The sequence below is a fragment of the Artemia sp. Qi Xiang Cuo genome, chromosome 17 (genome assembly GCF_049724085.1).
Source record: "Artemia sp. Qi Xiang Cuo chromosome 17, ASM4972408v1, whole genome shotgun sequence".
Classification (NCBI taxonomy): domain Eukaryota; kingdom Metazoa; phylum Arthropoda; class Branchiopoda; order Anostraca; family Artemiidae; genus Artemia; species Artemia sp. Qi Xiang Cuo.
Genome location: NC_142810.1, coordinates 11,809,071 through 11,819,198, shown reverse-complemented (window position 1 = coordinate 11,819,198; position 10,128 = coordinate 11,809,071). Strand labels below are relative to the sequence as shown.

The 10,128-nt window shown below is 32.6% G+C and overlaps 1 protein-coding gene across 1 annotated transcript in view; it reads right to left on the bottom strand.

Annotated features, from left to right (window-relative positions):
* Positions 1-1,476: 1,476 nt before the first annotated feature.
* Positions 1,477-10,128, bottom strand: part of LOC148941890 (integral membrane protein 2B) — a 26,266-nt gene continuing 17,614 nt past the window's right edge. The window contains exon 5 of the mRNA XM_089103169.1: positions 1,477-1,685. Coding sequence (XP_088959295.1) covers positions 1,477-1,685 — 209 coding nt within the window. The remainder of the gene's footprint in view (positions 1,686-10,128) is intronic.

Genomic DNA, 10,128 nt, shown 5'->3' with positions numbered 1-10,128 from the left:
GCCCCACTAGCGGCGGTGAAAAAAGGAGGCACGTGACTGTATCCCATACTTAAAAGTGATTTTCTGTGTTGCTCAATATGGAGGACTGTAATTCTCATAAATAGGAGATCCTTATCGGCTATAGTGATTCATACGGTGCAGTTTTCATTTTGACCCGACGCCAATTTTGAGGGGTTGCAGGCAATTTTTAAAAGTTTCCATAATTTGTTTTCTTAACCAACTTTACAAATAAGATTAATCAAAATAGTAGTTACTATTTTTGAATCAGTTTGAAATGGTGATATCCTCGTCACTTGCCATTTTTTTTTTTAAATGTATTTTTAAATTTTTGGTTACTATGGGTAGAGCTGTAACTTTAATAGGTTGCAGCTGATTACGTGACCATGTTGTGGATCGAATTTTGAAAACCGACAAATACATTTACAGAAAACCAAAAAAGCTATTTTAATATCTGATAACTCAACAAATATCTCCAATCTGTTTTAAAATCAAACATAATAAAAAAATAAGATATATAACAATATTTTTTTTAAACAATAGACTGACAGAATAGATTATCTTCGGCAGTGAGTGCCTAGAAGCATAAGTAGAACATTGTCATTACCCAAAATGGTTCATTTCCGTATAGAATTCGTTAATGCAGTTTTAAGCGACCAACTGGTTGTACCTGGGGAATACACATATGTGAAGATAGAACAGAGTACAAGCAAGAAATCAGCAGATCCTGGTCGTATATATTTCACAGGACCACCACATACAGAAAACTTTTCGGCCGACGACGAGGACAAAATTACAGTACAAATTTTTCGAGAACGGAGACGCTGTTTTCGAAATTATTCAAGTATGCCGGTGCCATTTCTTGCCAAGCGTGCCAAGGTGCCAATCGGTACATCATATATTGAATTTTCTAAAGTGAAGGATTACGAAGAGAAGGATATAGCTTCTGTAAACTTTACTACAAAAATAGAAGAAAATGGTGAGGAGAAAGAAGTAATTGTTGGAGAACTTTTTTTCAAAATGAAAGAAGTGAAACCATACAGAGAAAACGACTTAGTAACCAACTTGATGCGACTTAAACCCAGTTTAGACCCAAATGATAAATGCTGTTCTAACTGCCTGGTTCGTGATGTCAAAGTTGGCAACAATTGTATAGCTAAAAATCACTCCCTTTGCTCAAGCCTTAATGATTTGTTGACAAATATATCTCGTAATAAGGTTAGAACTGGCAATGGTGCTATGGTGTCGGGTGTAATGGACGGTGCATCTCGAAAATGGAGAAACAGTGAGTAGATCTTTTGGGTGACGATCTACGGATTAAGTGTGTTTGTTTGCCAAAAAAATTCCTATATAGAAATTCAGCTGGACTAAGGAAAAACTGAAGTTTCATCTAAAGAGAACTTTGAAGGAAGTAGGAAATGCATGAGGGGGCGGGGGGCGGTTGCAAAGATTGAAGCCAGAGAGTACCTGTGAAAATCTTTAACAATTTCTATTCTTTTTGTTGGCTTGAACTTTACTAGTAGTATGATACCACTTGATCCTGGGACAAGTATTGAGTACAGTATAAACAAGAGCACAGAAATTAAAGTTGGCATATCGAATATTGTTTTTGACAGTTTGGTTGAAATGAGATAAACTCTTCCAGCTATCATGACTGCACCCATAGCTGCTACAGCCATCGGTGCAACCTAGTAAAGAACAAACTCTAGCCCATAGTAACTGAAAACTTAAAAACAAGTTTAGAAAAAAAAGTCAAGTGAAAAGGTTATTATAGAATGGTAAAGTATTGTTTGATTTAGTCTTAATAATAAAAAGTTAAATGAAAACATATTAACGGGAATTTTGAAAAAAGAGCCTGAAACGCCTAGAAAATCGAAACAAAAAACTGCACCATTGGAATCGCCATTGTCGGAGGCTCCACAGAGGAAACGCACACCCCCCCCAACCTTGAACCATCATTTTTTTTTTGCATGGGTTGTACTTTTTTTCTTTTCTTTTTCGTTACAGCTAGCAGGGCACTGGGACATCATAGGGAGCTGTTTAAGGGTTTATTTGAAAGGAAATTGTTATATCTAGTGTCTTTCGTATGTATTAAAATGTTATCAAACAGTTCGTGGTAACGAACTGTAAGTAAGGAGCGACCCGGCTCAATGGTAACCGAAACTCTAAAAAATGGGATTTTGATACCAATAGATACATCAAAAGAATCAGATTTTAATTCTGATTTCAAATATATAAGTTTCATCAAGTTTAATCTTACCCATCAAAAGTTACGTGCCTGAGAAAATTTGGCTGATTTTCAAAACAAGGGGAATAGAACCCCTAAAAATTATTCAAACCTAATGAAAGGCACACCATCATATTCAGCGTATCAGATAACCCTTTTGTATAGGTTTCATGCTCTTATATACAAAAATGTGGAATTTTCACTTTTTTGCCAGAGAAAGATCCCGGGTGCGGGTTTATTTGTTTGTGTGTTTTTTTTTTTTTTTTTTTTTTTTTTTCCCCGGGATAATCGTATCGACCCAGTTATTCTAGAATATCGTAGTAAGGCTCATTGGTATGGAAATTAAAAGTTCTAGTGCCCTTTTTAAGTGACAAAAAAAAATGGAGTGCAGCTCGGCCCCTTACCATGCTCATTTTTTTTCCAGAGTCAACCGATCAAAATTTTGAGATAGCCATTTTGTTCAGCATGGTCGAAAATATGATAAAAATGTCTTTTAGGATGACTTGATTCCCCAAAGTCCCCAGGGGGAGGTCTGAAAGTTATGAACTTTACTCAATGTTAACATATAGTATTGGTTATTGGGAATTATACAGACTTTTTCAGAGGAGATTTTTTCGGGGAGGTGGGGGAAGGAGAGGGTCGGGGGCTATAGGGAAGGAGCGGTCCATGACGGAAGTTTGCATGGGGGAAGGGACATTGCTATGAAGGGGGCGCCGGATTTCCCAGCATTATTAAAGAAAAAGATCAGGAATTAAATAAAAAAAAAACAAGTTTTTCAACTGATCAACTGATTGTGATTAAGAGATCATTTTTAAAGAACTGGAAAAAAAATTCGAACTATAGTTTAAAGAGCAGGGCATTGACTAGGGGGCGAACCCCCTAATATACGTGTTAAAAATTTATGAATATAGAAGTTCGTTACGTAAGTTAATTCTAAGTTACGTATATTTATTACTAATAAAAACGTTCGTAAATAAAATTAAACAAGTTTCGAGAAAGCCATTTAACCAAATATAATGTGCAAATTTTGTTTTAATTATTCATGTACGGTGAGCCAAAATCAAAACCTGCATTAATTCAAAAACGTTCAAAAATTAAATAAAAAAAACAAGTTTTTTAACTGAAAGTAAGGAACGACGTTAAAACTTAAAACGAACAGAAATTATTCCGTATATGAAGGGGCTGTCCCCTCCTCAACGCCTCGCTCTTTACGCTAAAGTTTGACTTTCTCACAACTCTATTTTTTTAAACAAAAAAAAAACTTTAGCGTAAAGAGCGAGGCGTTGAGGAGGGGACAGCCCCCTTCATATAAGGAAAAATTTCTGTTCGTTTTAAGTTTTAACGTCGTTCCTTACTTTCAGTTAAAAAAACTTGTTTTTTTTATTTAATCCTTGTCAAAAACCGCATCTTCACATACAAGATGATGTAATACACTGATCTTTTGACAAGAGAATATAATAGTAGTAAAGCATTAATAGATACAGCCAGTGATTGCGTAATATGCCTTACCACGGGCCAGGCATCTATATATTTGAACCCTACGCCTAAGGTATAGATATGTGTGTAGGTTTTCAATGCATTGGACGGTTACCAGGGTCATTAGCAAAGAGGTATCATTTCTATAGATGGTATAGTAAATTTGAAATATCATATGGAATTTTCTTGAAGGTATGGACTTTGCGTACGTGATCGTACAAAACAGGGTGTTCATAATCTGTTCTGGTTCAATTTTTTTCTGGCAAAATTAACTTAATTTCTATTTCATGACATACAAGTTTTTTTTTTTTAGGTTACATACGTGTTGGAAAAACCTGTTGATCTTTTTAGTTTTATTTACATTACATATTAGTAATGGACTTGAATTCAAAGAGAATAGTTTTTATTTGCAAGGATATTAGCAGAGGAAAAAAATGAGGGTTGCATTTACATTATTGGAGATTAATGATGGAGCTAACAACAGTGATGTACTTACTTCTTTAGTTTACGATATTTGCGAATTTTTTGCGAAGAGGTATTAGCGTAAAGGTATTGCAAATGTTAAGAATGTAAGGTATGAAATTTGCCCATTGTTAGCATTGGAAAGTATAGCCTACGGATTTTTTTTTTTGTTGCGGGCGGGAGATTTTCCGCAGGGGTGATATTTAACAGGAAGGACTTTCCGTAGGGAGGGAAGTTCCGGGGGTAAACCTTCCAGAGGACATTTTACACAGGGGATGGTGCCATATGTCATGGGCAGGTACATGCTGTGTCGCCCGGTATCTGGGGCTCCTCACTTGGACCCCTGGCGCTCTAAACCCGGCCGGGGCAGGGGGCACTAGTCCGCCTGCGGGACCTGCTCTGGGGGGGTTTTTCGTGGGGAGAGTGTTTCGGGTCTGCGGAGGAAAGTCCCAGTGGGGGACTTGTTCAGGGGCGACGCGGTGTGTTGGGAGGGGGAGATTTCCAGGAAAAATTTTCCGTGGAGGGGGATTTCGCCAATGATTTGAAAAACAATCACATACTAATATAAAAAACAAACCATTCTCATGTGAAAGTAGGCTTAGGAGAATATCCCAGGCCTAATTGTGGGCCTGAAATTTTCCTGGGGAAATTTTAAGTGAAAATAGAATTTTTTTAAGGGGAATTTCCGGGGGTGGGGCCTTTCAAAGGGGGGGAACTTTCCCTGGAGGTATTTTTCATGGGAGTCTACTTTTCGGACAATCAACTTCAGACTCACAAGAATTTTTTTTTTAACTGAAGTGGAAAATTTTGATATTATTTTGGGAAAATAGAATTGATCAATAACTTATTTCATTTTCATTAAGAAAATTCAGAATCAAAGTTGAACTTTTCTTCTTCCAGTAAAATATTTGTAACATAAATTTAAATTTTTTCAAAAAAAAAAAGGCAACTTTTTGAAAAAAAAAGGACACTTTTTGGACATTTTCCAAAATCAAAACCAAATGGCTTTATTTTCTTCTTTTTTTGACTGCTTTTAATTTGTACTTTACTTTTAGGCTTTGGTAATACCCCTGATTTTGAAATCAAGATAGCTGTTTGGTTTTCAGACACCATAGCTAGTTGAAACTCTACATAAATATCTTAATTTTTAACCTAATTGCGTATAGTTTAAATAATTCTAGGAGGATGAAGTATTTTTCTACTTAACAACTACATTAATACCTTCCAAGATGATAGGACAGTATGACACAGAATTTATCAGTTACCGAGAGTTCAATAACTCCCCTCGCAATGACTTCCAAGGGTCTTATGACTCCTCCCCACAATGAAGTTGAAACTCTGCATAAATATCTTAATTTTTAGCATAATTGCGTAGGTAGTAAATGAACATTGAAATATCTTCATTTTTTGCCTAATTGCGTAGCTACTAAAGGAACATTTTTGTTCTATCTATTGGTATCAATATTCCGTTTTTTTTTTTTTAGAGTTTCGGTTACTATTGAGCCTTACGTGCCTGAAATCATGAATTAGAATATTTAATTAGCTGTTTGGGTTTTCAGACACCATAGCTAGTTGAAACTCAACTTTTCTTCTTCCATTAAAATATTTTTAACATAAATTTAAATTTTTTAAAAAAAAAAAGGCAAAGTTTTTAAAAAAATGACAATTTTTTGAAATTTTAAAAAATAAAAAACAAATTGCGTTATTTTCTTCTTTTTTTTTAATGCTTTTAATTTGTTCTTTAAGTTTAGGCTTTGGTTATACCCCTTATTTTGAAATCAAGATAGCTGTTTGGTTTTCAGACACCATAGCTAGTTGAAACTCTACATAAATATCTTAATTTTTAACCTAATTGCGTATAGTTTAAATAATTCTAGGAGGATGAAGTATTTTTCTACTTAACAACTACATTAATAACTTCGAAGATGATAGGACAATATGACACAGAATTTATCAGTTACCGAGAGTTCAATAACTCCCCTCGCAATGACTTCCAAGGGTTTTATGACTCCTCCCCACAATGAAGTTGAAACTCTGCATAAATATCTTAATTTTTAGCCTAATTGCTTAGGTACTAAAGGAACATTGAAATATCTTAATTTTTTGCCTAATTGCGTAGCTACTAATTTAAAATTTTTGTTGTATATTGTTTTATAAATATTCCGTTTTTTTTTTTTTAGAGTTTGGGGTAATATTGAGCCGTAAGTGCCTTAAATAATTAATTATAAAATTTAATTATAGTGTTTGGTTTTAATAAAAAAAAAATATTTTAAAATAAAAATTTATTATTCCATGAAAATATTTTGAACAGAAATTTAAATTTTTTAAAAAAAAAGGCAACTTTTTGAAAAAAGGACACTTTTTGGACATTTTCCAAAATCAAAACCAAATGGCTTTATTTTCTTCTTTTTTTTGACTGCTTTTAATTTGTACTTTACTTTTAGGCTTTGGTAATACCCCTGATTTTGAAATCAAGATAGCTGTTTGGTTTTCAGACACCATAGCTAGTTGAAACTCTAAATAAATATCTTAATTTTTAACCTAATTGCGTATAGTTTAAATAATTCTAGGAGGATGAAGTATTTTTCTACTTAACAACTACATTAATAACTTCCAAGATGATAGGACAATATGACACAGAATTTATCAGTTACCGAGAGTTCAATAACTCCCCTCGCAATGACTTCCAAGGGTTTTATGACTCCTCCCCACAATGAAGTTGAAACTCTGCATATATATCTTAATTTTTAGCCTAATTGCCTAGGTACTAAAGGAACATTGAAATATCTTCATTTTTTGCCTAATTGCGTAGCTACTAAAGGAACATTTTTGATATATCTATTGGTATCAATATTCAATTGTTTTTTTTTAGAGTTTCGGTTACTATTGAGCCTTACGTGCCTGAAATCATGAATTAGAATATTTAATTAGCTGTTTCGGTTTTCAGACACCATAGCTAGTTGAAACTCTACATAAATATCTTCATTTTTTAACATAATTGCATATAGTTTAAATAATTCTAGGAGGATGAAGTATTTTTTTACTTAACAACTACATTAATAACTTCCAAGGTGATAGGACAGTATGACACAGAATTTATCAGTTACCGAGAGTTCAACAACTCCCCTCGCAATGACTTCCAAGGGTTTTATGACTCCTCCCCACAATGAATTCAGATGTTTTTAAGACTCATCTCACTAGTAATAACTCCATTCAACCTTGAGCGAAGGTATAAAAGTTTGATGAAGTATTTCTCTGCTTAACAACTACATTAATAGCCTCCAAGATGATAGGACTGTATGACACCGAATTTATCAGTTTGAAAAAATCATCTTGCGGTGTTATATTCGACTGTGCTTTTTTATTATTGTCTATGGATCTCGAAGAAATTGACTGTTATCATTGGCTAGTGAACTATAATCTGTTTGAGCATGATAAAAGCTTGTGGAGTACTACATTACGTTATATAAACAGACTGGGATTCTACGATAGAGTGATTACACCACTTAATAATACTGGTCAGGAACTGAGAAATGGCCAGGAGGAAGTCAGTGGAATTTGCAGCTTTTTCGGAGTTGAAGCGCTCTATGTAAAGGGCAATGTACCTACAGATAAAGTTTTAATTCAAAAGTGTGACCCTAGGATTCCACTTTTCAATCTAGAAGAGTTTAAGTGTCCTAAATTTGAATGGGGCTATCACCGTCCTGAAGACGAGATTAGGTTCTTCGCACAGTGGATACCTAAGAACATACCTGATCGGGATAAATCCATAAGACATGTTAAAAACTATCCTATATCATGGGACCATCGTTTGTGGATGTTTAAGAGTGAACTCTAAGTACTATTTTTATGTAAACATTTGTTGTTGTTGTTTTTTTTTTCTCAAAAAAAATCTGTTAATAAATTTAATCAATAAATATCTTCAAGCTTCACCCCTTCATGTTCTTTAGAATAGTTCTATTGTAAGAAAGTAACAAACTCTTTCGTTAAGTCACCTCATGTATAAACAATACAGAAATCATACTATACCTTAAATGCTTTAAGATTTTTTCTTTATAAAAAATATTTTTTAATACATCATTTTGTTTTTTTTTGCATTTAATTGTTAATATTTTTATTTTTAGTTTATTTTTTTTTTTTTAAATAAATTAATAATATAAATTTAATTAATTAATATTTTTTCTTTATAAAAAAATGAAGTTAATAAATAATTATTTTTTTTTTTTCTTTTTTTTTTTAATTTTAGTAGTATTTTCATTTTTTTTTTTTTTTGAAATAAATTAAAAAAAAAACATAAATTAATTAATATATTTTATTTTTAAAAAAAATGCTTTAAAAAAAAATTTGGTTTTTTTTTGAATGTTTTTTTTAATAGTAGTAGTAGTATTTTTTTTTTTTTTTTTTCAATACATTAATAAAAAAACTAAATTTCATTAATATTTTTTATTTATAAAAAAAAGCCGTGAATAATAAATTTTTTTTTTTTGTGATTTTTGTTTTTAATATTTGTAGTATTTTCGTTTTTTTTTTTTTTTTTTTGAAACCAATAATAAAATAACATAAATTCATTAAGATATTTTATTTATAAAAAAAAGAAGTTACAAAAAAAAATGTTTTTTTATTGCAGTTAGCTTTTAATAGTATTAGTATTTTAGTTTTTTTTGAAAGAAATTCATACTATACCTTAAGTTATTCCAATATATGATGTATGTAAATCCTTTTCCTACATCTCCGATGTTTTAATATACATTCTAAACGTTCGATATGCTAGCCTACTCTAAAAATAATGAACACATAACAATGTAATGTATAATATATTTTTAATGAAATAATGTCATGTAGAATTGAACAACTTTGGACATTTTGAATCTGTTCCATAAAATGCTTCACCATGAACTCTCTTGATAGTATAGCTATTGTCTTCTCTCAGTTCGTAATCAGTAGAATAATCATTATTCCATTTTGACTCATACACAATTTTAATAGGTGTGTCATCGACAGGATCAATATGCTTTTCATCTTTGGTAGTATTTGATTCATTGACTGTTTGATCAATGGCAGTAACGTTTGCTGGTACTTTGTTTTTCATTGATTCATCTTTATATTCCTTAGTGATATTTTCTGCCAATGCCCTTTTTATTTTTCTAGAAATTTCATTGTCTATTATCACACTATTTTTAAACAGTTAACAGTTCCTACACGTAGACAGGATATGGTTTATGATATTATTAGAAGAGTAGGCTTTTCTTTTCGTCTTTGCTTTTGTTTGAATGCTAATACCCGAAAGCTGACGATATGGTTTAACACTGGGTAACATATTACCACAAGCACTAGCAAGAAGATACCCCTCTTTATCAACTATTATTTTTATATTGGCATTCTCTTTGAGTGTAATCATCTCCGGAGATCTCAATCTCGCATATCCACCATCATAAGAGTTGAATTTTTTTGGTACTCCAAAGAAATTCAATTCCTTACTGTCATGACAACGCACACATACGTATCCGATAGTACTACCACCTGTACTTATTTCATAGTTTAAATACTTCTCCTTGTCAGCATTCACTGCTACAATAACACTATCATGTGAACACACTTTCTTAAAATGCTTCATCTTCACTTTTTTAGAGATATCAGCTATGTGTTTATCGTTCCACTGTGTAAAAAATACTGATTTAATACATGCAATAAACTAGCTAATGTCGATAACCGACCATGGAGCAATAGTGGGAAAGCCACATCGTGTCTCATGGACAAGCATAGAGTACAATTCATTCAAGAAATTATGAAAATATTTGTAAGCAAGTAATAAACACGTTTTGAAACTACATGCTATTTGCATGCCTTTCCTTGGCACCTTTCCAAAAATGAGCGGGGATCCCCCACTGGTTCCTGCACATTGCAAAAAGTGAGCAGTACGAAAAACTTGAAACCTTTCCAAACGAGCGGGGATTCCCCACTGATTC